Raw genomic sequence first — 13,993 nt, forward strand, 5'->3', positions numbered from 1 at the left:
ACCAAGAGAGATCCCGGCTATCCAGCCATCAGTGGGCTGTTCCCCCTGCACCTGCAACACTCGCCCCAGATTTGGGCCCTCCGGAGGGAATATCGGTATGAATTCTTATTTAGACTTTATCTTCTTAATCAAAAAAACCAACTAATTGCTTTGCAGATAAAGTCGTCTCAAAGCCAGAATGAAAAGAAGGCTGCATTTTCCAAAATCCAATAACCCAGATGATTCTCGTGAGTGGGGGTCGGGGTTGCGGGCAACCCCTGGAAACCAATCGAGCGATACGATTGGTACATTGCTTGTCAATGTAATGAGGCGTAATATGCCTTCAGGCCTTTCAGGCCTAATAGAGTCGTTCAGGTCAACAAATACCCCCAATCGAGTCAAATAAGACGACCGCGAACTCCATGCAACACCGGTACCCCTAATGGATCCGACCGGAAAGTTCTTTTACCAACGGCTCTCGAAACTCGTCATGCCCTCCCCCTACCCAGATCAATAACGCTGGACAAGGAACACGGCTATCGGTAAGTCACACTCAACTGACCGGCCTTACTTGAAGATTCTCTTACTGATATCCTTGGTTTGTAGATCTTGTCCATTATCTGCTCCCTCTCGATCCAGCACATCAAGGAGAAGGAACACTCAAGGCCTTTCCAGACGCCGGTCCAGCACGCACCAGAGATCCTAGTCAGCAAAACATTCTGCTAGGTCCCTCTTTGCGAGGAAAATCAGAAAAACTCTATGAAGGGACTTACCCTGAGAGTTATTCAATCATCCTCGGTGTTTGGCTCTTCTCTCCAGAGGGACCAATCGCTGTGACAATTGTTGGCCCGAAAGACAGGGCCCCTCAGACCGCACTATCACGGTTCAAATGCCAAACCTGCGGCGAATATTTGAAAACCAAATATTTCCTGCAGAAACATCATGCGGCTCATGATGAGGAGGAACAAGATGGAACGCCGAAGAAAAGAAAGCAGCTGGGAAAGAGGTGGAGACCATAGAAGGGTCTGCTTTCCTTTCTGATATCAGAAGAGCAACTGAGCTCACTGATGATTTCTTTCTTTTTCTTATGGGAGCACCGAGCTCTTTGATGATTTGCACTTGTAAAAATATGGCATTGCGACATCGGTTATGTATGGTAATTACTCATGTATAAGGGATGACTCATAGTTGGAACAAGGAGGCTTAGTGCTAGGATTATGTAATCAGGGGATCACGTGGTACTAAGAACTATCTGTATATAAGGAGCAACAAACTCCCATAGTTGTCGCTGGAACTCAGCGGCGCAATAGTATCTTCTTTGCACTATAAACATATTCCTCACAAAGGTCACGTGTTCAAACCCTCCTCAAGTCGTCTATTCTCCCACACTCCAATTCACAGGTTATGAGCCCGGGTTCTGCCAAATAGAATCCGCACTACACCATCGCCACCTCGCTTAACTCAACAACACTTCCAACAACATCATGCCTTCAGAAGGAGAATCGTCATCCAAGGCTGCTGAGATTAAACCCTCAGAGACAACAGCTACCAGTAACATTCGTCTCAAGTTTGATGGACTCCCTAAACTACAAGGGCAATCCAACTACCAAACTTGGGCGAGTGCCTGGAGGATAACGTTCGACGCTGTAGACTGGTGGGAAGCGTTGAGCATCGAGAACCCTGACGAGAATGACACCGAACTCAGCAAAACCGAGATAAAGAAGGCTCGTAAACAAATGCACAGCCTTCTCATCTCTGCTGTATGCGAAGAAATACAACCAACAGTCGTCTCCGCCGAAAATGCATTCTACGCATGGAAGGCGCTCAAAGACCTCTACGATCGTGTCTCACCCAACACCACGATCACCCTCCTCAGCCGCGTCCTAGACACGAAGATGCAAGAAGGCGGATCACTGACCGAGCATCTCGCGACCTTCGATGCGAACTGGAATACTCTCAAGTCCAGATGCCAAAGCGCAGACCACAAACTCGCTCAGGCTCTCCTACCCCTCACCAAATCCAACGAAGCCATGGCGGCATTCCTCCTAAGTTCGCTACCCAAATCGATGAGCAACGTCGTCGACAACATCCAAACCAAACAGGATGTTACCTACGAAGACGTACGCCAACGACTACAGAACCTGGATGAGGTAGCCCCTCAAACAGGGAACAAGGTACTCCATACCAGGAGTACCACAAGCGACAAGGAATGCACCTGGTGCAAGAAAAGGGGACAGCCTTACAAAGGCCACGAGTACACGGAATGCAGAAAGCTCAAAGAACAGAACAAGAACAGAAAGGGAAGGAGAAAGGACAACTCGGCATCGGTTGTAGTAAATGACTCTACAACCACTATCTGTATGGTACGCCACAACAACTCCCAACCCCTTACTTGGATCCTTGATTCTGGAGCGACCTCTCACGTCACACCCTTCCAAGACCAACTCATCGACATCCGACCTCACACCGGCAACGTCCGAACAGCTGATGGAACCAACCACGCTGTCACCGGAATGGGAAGCGCTAGTTTCAGCTGCCACCTTCCCGATGGAAGTAGATCTTCCATACTCCTCACCGATGTGCTGTTGGTCCCAACCTTGGGAAATGTGGGATTGGTCTCCGAAACCGTGCTCGACAAAAAGGGATTTAGAACGGAGTCAGGAGGAGGAAGCAAGTTGGTTACAAAAGAAAAGAAAGGAATAATTTGGGCAAAATTGGAAAAGGGACTTTGGAATGTACAAGTAGTTTGCAATACAGTTCGTTTGACCTCTTACGATGAATGGCATCAAGCGTTAGGCCACCCTGCGACACTAGAAAACTTGTATCACGACATTCAAAGGCTGCCTCCTAAACCAGAAAGTTTCCACTGCAGTCAATGTGCACTATCAAAAAGCGTACATAAGAAACCTGCACCAATTAGTACTAGATCCAAACGACCATTCGAACTAATCCACTCAGATCTATCTGGAAAGTTCAGTATACAGTCACAAGGGAAAGCTCAGTACTATATGTCCTTCATCGATGATTACACCCGCTTCGCATGGATATATCTCCTGAAACAGAAAGAAGACGCAAAGAAGGCCATCAAGGACTACGTTACAAGGATCGAAAAACAGTATAGCACAACAATACTGAGATTCAGAACGGATGGTGGTGGTGAATACATCAACAAGGACATAACGAACTACTTCGATTCACAAGGAATAGTTCATGAACAGACTCCCCCATACACTCCTGAATCTAATGGAGTTGCAGAACGATTCAACAGGACGGTAACCACAATGGTCAGGTGCATGATCATGGACCATCCTAAGTCGTTATGGGGAGAAGCATACGCAACAGCTGTCTACCTCAAAAACAGGCTACCTCACAGTACGCTTAAGGGAAAGACCCCCTTTGAAGCCCTGAAAGGAACCAAGCCAAGTATACAACACCTTCAACCATTCGGCAAAAAATGCTACGTCCACATCCCAGAAAACTCTAGGACAGCAGGAAGCAAACTAGCACCCCGAGCGTATGAAGGAATCATAGTTGGATACTCAGACAGTGATAAAATATACCGTATCTGGATAGGAACACAACATAGGGTAATTGAAAGTCGGGACGTCACATTCCCCCCTCCTGAATCAGGGGAAGTCTCAGTGGAACTCGACTTCATCCCCAGCCTGAAACCAGAAACGGCAAATGCACCATCAGACGACGGATACGAATCAGAAGACAGGTCTGATCCAGAACCCGAGTCAAATGCAATCGAAGAGGACCGTACAGAAATGCCAGGATTGTTCCCGGAATCACCGGAACTGGTTAGAAAACCACCACCGGCTACACCAGACAAGGGAAAACAACCTGCCGTACCTATGGGACAACCGCGAGACCCAAGAGACAACTGGGAGAAAATTCCAGCACCAGTCGTACCATTCAAAGGCTTCAAAGGAAAACCACTTGTGTCAACGACACCCAAAGGTACACCACCACAACCTCCAAAACGATCAGATCGAATACGCCAGCGAAAAAATAGAGAAATTGAAATAGAAGTACGAAGGAAGGAGTATGACGAAAAGGTAGTAGAACAACAGAAGTTACTTACAAGTTATATCGAAGATGTGAAAGAAAATGGCCCAGGAAACAAAGCCACTGAACAAGAATTAATCGATCAATACAAAGAAGACTTCAGACGTTATAGGGCTGAGTTAGACACGGAATATCAAGACGTATCCAAACTCCCCCCGAACTACCATATACACCTCGTAACAGAACCTTCTACCTTCAATCAAGCTATGCAGAGCGACGATCAACACCTATGGAAAAAGGCGATACAAACTGAGAAAGACGCCCTTGACAAAGCCCATACCTGGGATATTGTCAACAGACCATCCAACCGAGCAGTAGTCAAAGGAAAATGGGTATTCAAAGTGAAACACAACGCGGACGGAACAATCGAGCGGTACAAAGCAAGGTACGTTGCTAAAGGCTTCACCCAAGTACAGTACCAAGACTACGATGAGACCTTCGCCCCCGTTGCACGATATGATTCTCTACGGCTCCTACTGGCACTAGCTGCACACAACGGTTGGATACCACAACAAATGGACGTCAAGTCAGCCTTCCTGTATGGTGTACTCAAGGAGGAAATCTACATGGAACTGCCTGAAGGCTACAGGCAGGACAACAAGGTTTGTAAACTTCGAAAATGCATATACGGACTAAAGCAATCACCCCGTGAATGGTATGCTTGCCTAGCAGACTCCCTTCAACGGAAAGGATTCGTCCCAGCCAAATTCGACCCATGTGTCTTCATACATAAGAACCACCATCTATACATATCGGTGTATGTAGATGACATCATGATATTCGGACCCGACTCCCCATTCAGAAAAGAAATCAGACAACTACTCAAGGCAGATTTCGAATGTACGGATCTCGGTAACTCGAAGTTCATATTGGGAATAGAAATAACGGTAACCAACAACGGTATCACACTATCACAACGCGCATACATCAATAAGATCCTGGATAAATTTGGAATGAGTAACTGCAAACCAGTTGGTACACCACTCGAACCGAACCTTAACCTTCACAAAGGCGAACCGGAAGACCAAATCGAGAAACCAACTGAGTACCAATCCATAATAGGATCACTGATGTACGCAAGTATAGCTACCAGACCTGATATCACCCATGCCGTTACCGCTCTCTCCCAGTACTCCTCATGTCCAACCGAGGACCACCTACGAGCAGCCAAGCGAACTCTCCGATACCTCAACGGAACCAAAGACTGGAACCTGTTCTACCCGAAGGGGAATACTAGAACACTCGACGGATTCTCAGACAGTTCCTATGCTTCAGACCTAGATGACAGAAAATCGTTCTCAGGATACGTGTTCAGACTAGGGAAGTCAGCCATCAGCTGGAGAAGCCGGAAGCAGAAATCAGTCGCAGTCTCAACAACAGAAGCCGAATACATGGCCCTGTCCCTCGCAGCTCGACAACTGGTATGGATTCGTAATGCCTTGCACGAACTCCAACAACAATACCAGTACTTCATACACGCCGACAACACAGGTTCTATTGAACTCTGTCGGAACCCACGTATCCACGACCGGTCCAAGCATATCGACGTTCACTACCACTACACACGTGAACAACTCGAGGCCGGAACTTTCGAAATCCTCTACGTCCCTACCGAAGACAATGTCGCAGACATAATGACCAAAGGACTACCAAAACCAGCTCACCAAAAATTGTCAGAATTGATACGATGTGGCAAGTGAGGGGAAGTGTAAAAATATGGCATTGCGACATCGGTTATGTATGGTAATTACTCATGTATAAGGGATGACTCATAGTTGGAACAAGGAGGCTTAGTGCTAGGATTATGTAATCAGGGGATCACGTGGTACTAAGAACTATCTGTATATAAGGAGCAACAAACTCCCATAGTTGTCGCTGGAACTCAGCGGCGCAATAGTATCTTCTTTGCACTATAAACATATTCCTCACAAAGGTCACGTGTTCAAACCCTCCTCAAGTCGTCTATTCTCCCACACTCCAATTCACAGCACTATTGCTATATGTGTGTGTGTATATTAATTAATTAACAGTAGTTTTCTTCTCTTCAATACTTGCTCTTTCGTGATATGATTAAAAACATCCAGCTTTGAATCCGAGTGATATATCATGTTGTTCTCTCTAGCTCTCTGTAATTCCACACCACCTCACAGATACCATCTCAATCTCGGATATCTATATCTTACGAGGCTACCCACGTATTCCTTTCAAGATAGAATAACGCTGTTGTCCATACCAAATCACCGACGTGGCTTTTCCCACTATCCTACATCCCAGTCATTGACCTTCTCCCACCAGAGGTCACGGACCGGGAGCTCGACGTCGTACAGACCAACGAGCCTACAATTCGTCCAATAATCTTCCCATCCACAAACATCCCCCCAACCACCAAAACAGACAACCTTCTCACCACAGCTCTCCAAGCCAACCACAATGCCAACCCCCACTCCCACCCCCCACCCCTTCTTCCTGCTTTTCCTGCTCCTCTTCATCGTCACCCCCGCCACCCCCATTCCAGCCCGCCCAAAACACACAGGAAAGAAATGGTGCAAGATCCCAGAAGAGTTCTGCACCACGCATGACGGTACCACCTCCCCCCCCCCCTCTCTTTCTCTCTCTTATCACAGGAACAGAACGAATACACTGACGAAGGAGCTACAGATGGCGGCGAAAGAGCATGCTACATGCCCCTCGGCATGCGCTGCGAGAGGTCCGGTGAGATTGTGGATGTGACGGAGACTATTGTGGAGACTGGTAAATATGTGTCATTTTAAAACTTTGGGGTTGGGTGCTGATATAGACAGTGATGGTTACGATGCCGTATGATGGTGCGGTGGAGACGCAGGAGGGGTATTGGGGGTATGATATTGATATGGATGGGCATGGTCATGGGAGCCCGATGAAGATTGCTGGGGATGCGTCACGTAGGTCTCCGTGATACGAGCAGGGAGTTTGTTTTGTTCTCCAGCTATCTAACTAACTTATACTTTCTGTGTAGGAAATAAATCAAAAAGAGCAATAGACACAGAATCCACAAAGCCTCATCTCGACGCCGACGAGCCGTTACTGCCACGTGCAGCCGAAACCTTCACCTCCAGGTTCGATTTCACGACGAAGGCACCAGTAGCGGTGTTTCGTGAATTCATGGGTGATTTTGCTGCCCAGGCTAGTGCTACGGCGAGGCCTGCAGTGGAGTTTGAGAGGCTTCCGGAGTTGGTGATTGAGGATATCAATGGGCATGGGGATGATATGCTGTCTCATGGGGGTTTTAAGAGATTTATAATGGGGGAGGACGAGCCGTATGGAGACGATGAACATGATGAGGGTTATTATAGTGATAATGATGGTGATGGTGATGATCATGATGGTGATGGTGGTGGTATAAACCTCCAATTGACTGCTTCTCTTCACTCATACCATGTACCAGCGTTCTAGCTAATATTGAAACCCAAAGAGACCCCCATCCCCCTCCCTCCCAAAACCATCTGGGCCAACAAACCCATCCTCGAGGTCAGCTGCGTCGTGCGCACCCGCCTCCTCTGGGACGACTTCAAGATCACCTGGGGCCCCGCCTGGAAGGATGACACGGGGTGCAGGCGCCTCTTCACCGCCATGGACAAGCGCGGCCTCGTCACGGGCTACAAGTGCGGCCAGTTTGCGGACCCCGCGACGAACTCGCTCCATATGGAGGCGAGAGGTCATAGGCCGAGGTTTCCGAAGAGTCTGGTGGCGGATGCGATTAGAGAGGGGTTTGGGAATGTAGGTTTTGTTTTGTGGGTAGTTGGGGTTTTATATGGAGAGAGAGCTGGCTAACGGGGGTTTGTGAGTTGATAGGAGAATACGCTTTATTATCGCGGGTATGAGAATGCGTTGCTGTGTGAGAGGGGTAAGAATGGGTGGTTTTCGAAGACGTGATGGGGAGAGTCCATGCTGGATTTTCGGGATTGATTAGTTATAGCTGAATGGTTGGTTAATTGGGGTACATGTAGCTTCGCTGTTTGAGAACGTTGCTGTTTCTAACTGCTGATTCTGGTTTTGGAACTTAGATGGCGTGACCGAGTGAGGGAACAAGATTCAGTGGTGTAGTGGTATCACGGGCGCTTGCCATCTCTTCGATGATTTGCGCCCGACCCGGGTTCGATTCCCGGCTGATTCAGCTTTTGTTCCTCTCTGATGTTTTGTGAGTCGGAATAAGAAACTCCTCCTTTTTCTTCCTCACAATCCCTCGGCGATATTTAGAATATGAACGTATCTCACAATGAAATCGACGCTTCAGTTCGACCTACACGGACTCGTTCGATAGAGTCGCCCGCCGATACAAATTTTTCCTAACTGCTTCTCCTTCACACTCTACAACTATGATGTAGCCGAATTGGCCATATAATCGTAATTAAAGATCATAGATGCTCTAGACAGAACAGAGAATCCATCCTCTTTTAGCACTTACCACAGTCTTGCGGAAGCCTTAAAACACGCTTATATCGCCCTTATGGGAGTCTTATGGGGAAAAAAGACTTTTCTGATCGACTATAACATACTATCACAATTAATTGCATAATCAGGGTGTCACAAGAATCGTTCTCCGTGGCGCAATTGGCTAGCGCGTTCGACTGTTAGGATGCAATCGAGAGGTTGACAGTTCAAGCCTGTCCGGGGAAGAGAGAATTTTTTTTCGACCGAGTGAGGGGGAAGGGGAAGGGGCGGAGGTTGCCGTCGCTGGGGTGATGGTTGGTGTTGGGGTGCGCTATTGATTAGATTAGATTAGATCTCTTTGTGGTACTGTTTTGGTGCGCTAGCTGTCAAGTCGTATGCTTTCTGATACTGTGTGTCTGCGTGTTTGGAAACCTCTGGTTCAATTGGGGTTGGAGTGGGAGAGTGCGTTTTTTGATGTGTGGGCATGCCTGTGTCTAGTTTTAACCTCGAGGCATTTCACCCAGTGCTAGACCATCATGGAATTGACGTTGTTCTGGTAGCATCAGCTCTGACCGTATGATGACAGTTTATCAAGCTACTACTAACCACTTGCGAATACTACGTACTATGTGCGTACCTCTTAACCTCCCTCTCGACCTAGCAGTCAGCACCCTATATAAAGTACAATACCGCACCCTCTTCAGTCCCTCCCACAATCACCCACCACTTCCAAAACCCTTTCCCAAACCTTTATACACACCTTTTCCCTATTTCCCATATTTCCCATATTTCCACATTTCCCCAGTAACCATGCGCTGCCGCATCCGCCCAAACAACGCCAACATCTGGTACTGCCACCAGTTCCGGCCCGCCACCACCTACATGCACATCCGCCCATTGACGCAGGAAGCCCTGGATCTGCTGGGGCTGGACATGGGGATGTTCGGCCAGATTGACAGGCTGGGCATACGCTTTGCTGTGCATGTCCGTGTCGCGGATTGGGATGATGCGGAGCCGCTGTCGTTTGAGTTCTTTAAGGCGGAGACGGTGGTGGTTGGGGAATAAGTTCCTTTAAACTTTTTTTATCGTGGATCTTCCTGGGTGTATGTTGGGTTTTTTTTTTATCTGGCTGCTTCGTGGAGGCTGCTTAGGACTCGTGGCCTTGAAGAACTGTATCTAAACAGTATAGTCTTCATCAGCGTGGTCAGGAACATTTATGATTGGTTGAATAGTCTGTATATATACCACAAAGAACTGCTCCCGATACCCGGGAAGGGAGGGGAGTTGATATAGAAAGGGCAAACAGCAGGTAGTCTTATATATATCAACCTTGAACCATCTCGAGGAGAGTAAAACTACATATATCTTCTTCTGAGCTACATATTAATACATATTTAAAGCCCTTTACTGAGAAGAAAGAACTGATATATATCATAGACAATTGACTTCGTAGATAGATTGGACAGTATTATTTCACTCTCTCGGGCTTTAGCAAATCTAGGTGGACAACTTGAGACTGACATTGAATTATAGTGAACTCTGGAATCCTATTTACTCACTACATGCATATTGCGGCCGGAGGTCGCACTACACTTGTATCAGTATAGTTGTCCTTTTGTTAAGAACATCGTTGACGTTTTTCTTCTTCTAGTGACTTGATGTCGACGTCATCAATACATAAACACCTAACCTCTTCCACCTCTTCAATGTCATAATCTCAAGAGTTACGGTATTTACAACCCCCAACTCTCCTTATTAATGACCTTTTCTAACGTAATAGATACATATATATCCTGCCGACCCTCACTCTCTCCTCCGGGCCCTTGTCTATTCCATAGTTCACCACTAGCGCAGCTATGCATATTTTATTTTCATATTTCTTTATGTCCCTTTAAATTCATGTATATATTGCTACAGACCTTTTGGATGTGGAGAGCATTCAAATGTAGCGAATAGTTAGGATCATAATAATAAAGAATTTTCCCTATTTGGCCATATCAGGTATATCGCACCTAACCATATGTCGGTTGCTTTCTCTCTGGAGAGTTCATACAGTGATACGTATACTACAATTCTATATCCAGAGAAGTAGTGCGTGTGTTTTGATTATTGTGTAAAGGCTTCTGATTATGCTAATCATTGACGTTGATTAACAGAATGCATTGACGAGTTACTTCCTCTCCTCAACACCTCAAAGCAGAAAAATTTGGAGTGTACAAATCGAGTCCGTTTACATTCCCGGTTGTCTACTACAATTCTTGGCAAACGTATCAGGTTCGTGGGAACATGCATTAAAGGTCATTGACCTTTGCAGCCCCCCACCCCGACACACTATGTAACTCCCCCTCTCCAGAACACCCCTCCTCCGATATCTAAACCACTAATTCTCTTATCTCTTATCAACAGTCAGATTTATCCCGAGTCTTGGCAACCAGGTGGGCTCTTGAATCTCAAGAGCACGTCTTGAATCACAAAACTCCCCACTTGATTCTTCAACGCAATGCCAACATCAACATCGTCAACTATGTCGACATGAAAAGAGATCCCCTACATAAGCACAATAATCACGCTTCTACGATCTCTTCTCCCCACCATCACCATCATCATCTCTCTGCAGTTACCCAAGTCATATTCTTCTATAGTATCGACCAATTCTACGTCTACTAACCCATCTAACCACCTCGAACAACTAACAAATCTCCAACAATGCCATCGAACACATCCTCCGAAAAGGCCCCTCCCCTCATCAACACCCACAAAGAAATCATCTACACAAACTACTCCCCCCGTTGTCCTAATTGCATCTCCGCCATCCGCGCCGCCGCTTTCCTCGCCTTCGACACCGACGACTACACCCCCAAAGACATTGGACACTCCGAGCACCGTGATAGCGACCAAGCATCCGTTAGTACTGACTCGGAGGTAGGATACGTTCCCCGCGAGGCCAACGGCAACTGGAGGATCGAAATCATGAATAAATACGACATCGGACTGAAGAGGGAGAGGGCAACCAGGCCGATTTCTCCTGCCCCACCATCCCCATTGTTGTCTCCGCAAGGGAGGAAAGCTAGCTCTGGGATTTTTGGTTCTGGCAATGACTCGGAGTCGTCTGCTCGTGGATCCGGGACTTCCTTGAGTTCAAAGACTACCTCTGGTTCAATCTCCGGCGGTGACTCTAAAGCTGGATACATTTCCAGTTCCAGTTGCAAATCCCCAGCTCGTGGATCCGGCACCCCCCTTACCCCGAAGTCCGCCACCCCGAAGCTCACCCGCGATTCAAGCTCTGGTGGTAGTTCTAGCTCTCTTTCGGCTGCTACATCGCGTTTCGGGAGCTTATTGCTGGCGCCTCTAGTGTCTTCGAAGCACAATCCTGAGGACGGGTTGAGCAAAGGGGAAGAAGCGCGACTGAAGAAATTGCAAGAAGAGAGTAAGCTTCGATTTCTCGAACAGTTTCCGAAACGTGACTGAGCAAAATGCAGTGTGGGTCAACGGATATGAACTCGGAGCAGCCAGATCTCGTTCCTGGTTGGAGTGCTGTGTTAACTATCTGTACCCTTATTGGAATCATTAGCATTGGAAGAGTCGTGGTTGAAAATTAAAAGTGAATTTTACGTCGATTTTAAGATATCCGGGTCCTTGGTAGCTGTTTAGTGGTGGGTTGTGTGGTGGGAGCTTGGCGTGGAAAGGAAGTACACTTGCAATTGACATCGCGAATTATTTTGAGTGGATCAAATGACATTCTTTATACACATAGCTTCCATACGAACATATTTGAGATGATCTTTACTTGGTCACCACCCTGGATGTTTTTCGAATGATCAATTTCCCGAAACGTTTTGAGTCGGTAGAAGATAGGCCGCTGAGTGTGAACGAAGAGAAAGGTTCATTTGGAAACACCGGTTCTTCAAATATAACCCGTCAGTCTTCAAGGTAAGAGAGTGGAGGATAGAAGAAGGATATGAGTGATTAGAAGGTCGAGGTCCGGCTTTGTTAGTTTACACGTCTGTTTTCCATGATATTACGTGTTCTCGTCCGGCCCCTAGTAACTCCACATCGTTAAGCATTTTACGGTTAAACTCTCAAGTTTAAAGGTTCCGATGATATTTCTCATAGGCCCGAAAGTCAGCCTTAATTAAACAGTCTATGCTACGATATTCTAGCAGTCAAAGCTATAGGATGACCCCAAGTAGCTTGTTGAAGAAATTAATCCCCTCCTCTAATCAAGTTATCCCGAGTGATATACTATGTTCGTAATCAAAGCCAAGTTGATTCTACCTACTATGCAGTTCCGCTCATGAACGAACTCCCTGTGCCGTAGCATATCCCTTCGTTTTTCATAGCCGGTATGGGCTTACACCGAGCCACACAGCTTGCCGTAAAGTGAACAGGCCACCGAAATATGTTCAATAAATCCAAGTCCAGGAAGCAATTCCACTTCCGACCAGCCCAATACACACACAGGTCTGGCCGCCCCGTCATTTCGAGGCGCATCAGTTACAATTAATTCCATGCGATACTCGAAACGATACTAACTTGCAATACGCGCCAACCCATCGAACTTCATAAATGGTTTTAACGAAATGCCAATATGCGGATAATATTTCAGCGAAGCTTGAGCTCGAAGTCGGAACTCCACCCAGAGGCCTGGTTCGCAATACGTTAACTTAGTACTACCAGAGACACATTGGTGGAAATACTTGTGGAAAGTGAAGTTTCAGCAGCGCCAGCGTCCCGCGAAAAAAACCCCAATAACCCCCCCCCCCCCCCCCCCAAAAAAAAAAAAAAAAAAAAAAAAACTACTATCACCAGCTCCTCCTCCAGCAGATATCTAGTTACTGCGAAAAACCATCACACGAGAACATCTATTACTAGAATTCAGAATCTAACAGAATTATCGCATCAAATTAAAATACAAAAAAAAGTTCAGAAGCTGTAGACAATTGTCAAACAATTATCTGTTCTCTCGATTCCGTTGCGGGGAATTGAACCCCGATCTAGTCGGTGAGAGCGACTGATGCTAACCATTACACCACAACGGATTGTTCGCGATGCAAAATTCGGCTTTAATGTTGAATTTAAAATATATGCTTAGGAAGAGTGAGAGTATTCTCGAAAAAAAAAGCTTCCTGCGTAGAATAAAGTTCTACCGGCCACCCCAACCACAACAACGCCACACAGACAGACAACAACTAAAAGCGCACCAAAAATTGATCTAGATCAGTAACGAATCTTTTGAACTCATCTTTGACCCATGAAAAACATAAGAGGTCCTGCCCGGAGTCGAACCGGGATTACAGGAATCAGAATCCTGGGTGCTAACCATTACACTACAGAACCATGCCATCGCGTCGAACCATACATTACTTGAACCACAACTGAAAACCGAGTAACACGCCGAAACAGCGTAACCGAGTGACATCCTATGCTTTCCTCCGAATCGTACTAATCAGCTGGTTCCGTTTTCGGCCACTTGTAGATACAAAGTGTTGTACCGACCCCCTACCCCAAAGCGGCGAACCTTGGCCGACCCAGC

The 13,993-nt window shown here is 46.7% G+C and overlaps 5 protein-coding genes across 5 annotated transcripts; all 5 read left to right on the plus strand.

Annotated features, from left to right (window-relative positions):
• Positions 1-1,463: 1,463 nt before the first annotated feature.
• On the plus strand, positions 1,464-5,750 carry H6S33_004995 (uncharacterized protein; the record flags this gene model as incomplete). Its single annotated transcript, XM_044836704.1, has 1 exon — positions 1,464-5,750. One exon carries the CDS (start codon positions 1,464-1,466, stop codon positions 5,748-5,750), a length of 4,287 nt encoding a protein of 1,428 aa, XP_044690208.1.
• A 730-nt stretch (positions 5,751-6,480) lies between these two features.
• H6S33_004996 (uncharacterized protein) lies at positions 6,481-7,962 on the plus strand (the record flags this gene model as incomplete). Its single annotated transcript, XM_044836705.1, has 6 exons — positions 6,481-6,631; positions 6,709-6,801; positions 6,852-6,971; positions 7,046-7,426; positions 7,502-7,806; positions 7,882-7,962. The coding sequence occupies 6 exons, from the start codon at positions 6,481-6,483 to the stop codon at positions 7,960-7,962; spliced, it is 1,131 nt and encodes a 376-aa protein (XP_044690209.1).
• A 1,308-nt stretch (positions 7,963-9,270) lies between these two features.
• Positions 9,271-9,525, plus strand: H6S33_004997 (uncharacterized protein; the record flags this gene model as incomplete). The annotated part of the gene is made up of 1 exon (XM_044836706.1): positions 9,271-9,525. One exon carries the CDS (start codon positions 9,271-9,273, stop codon positions 9,523-9,525), a length of 255 nt encoding a protein of 84 aa, XP_044690210.1.
• Positions 9,526-10,118: 593 nt separating this feature from the next.
• H6S33_004998 (uncharacterized protein) lies at positions 10,119-11,127 on the plus strand (the record flags this gene model as incomplete). Its single annotated transcript, XM_044836707.1, has 7 exons — positions 10,119-10,126; positions 10,183-10,189; positions 10,241-10,297; positions 10,545-10,551; positions 10,617-10,684; positions 10,775-10,795; positions 10,867-11,127. 7 exons carry the CDS (start codon positions 10,119-10,121, stop codon positions 11,125-11,127), a joined length of 429 nt encoding a protein of 142 aa, XP_044690211.1.
• Positions 11,128-11,166: 39 nt separating this feature from the next.
• H6S33_004999 (uncharacterized protein) lies at positions 11,167-11,928 on the plus strand (the record flags this gene model as incomplete). Its single annotated transcript, XM_044836708.1, has 1 exon — positions 11,167-11,928. The coding sequence occupies one exon, from the start codon at positions 11,167-11,169 to the stop codon at positions 11,926-11,928; it is 762 nt and encodes a 253-aa protein (XP_044690212.1).
• Between the last annotated feature and the right edge of the window lie 2,065 nt (positions 11,929-13,993).

The sequence above is a fragment of the Morchella sextelata genome (genome assembly GCF_020137385.1).
Source record: "Morchella sextelata strain SCLS chromosome Unknown scls_19, whole genome shotgun sequence".
Classification (NCBI taxonomy): Eukaryota; Fungi; Ascomycota; class Pezizomycetes; order Pezizales; family Morchellaceae; genus Morchella; species Morchella sextelata.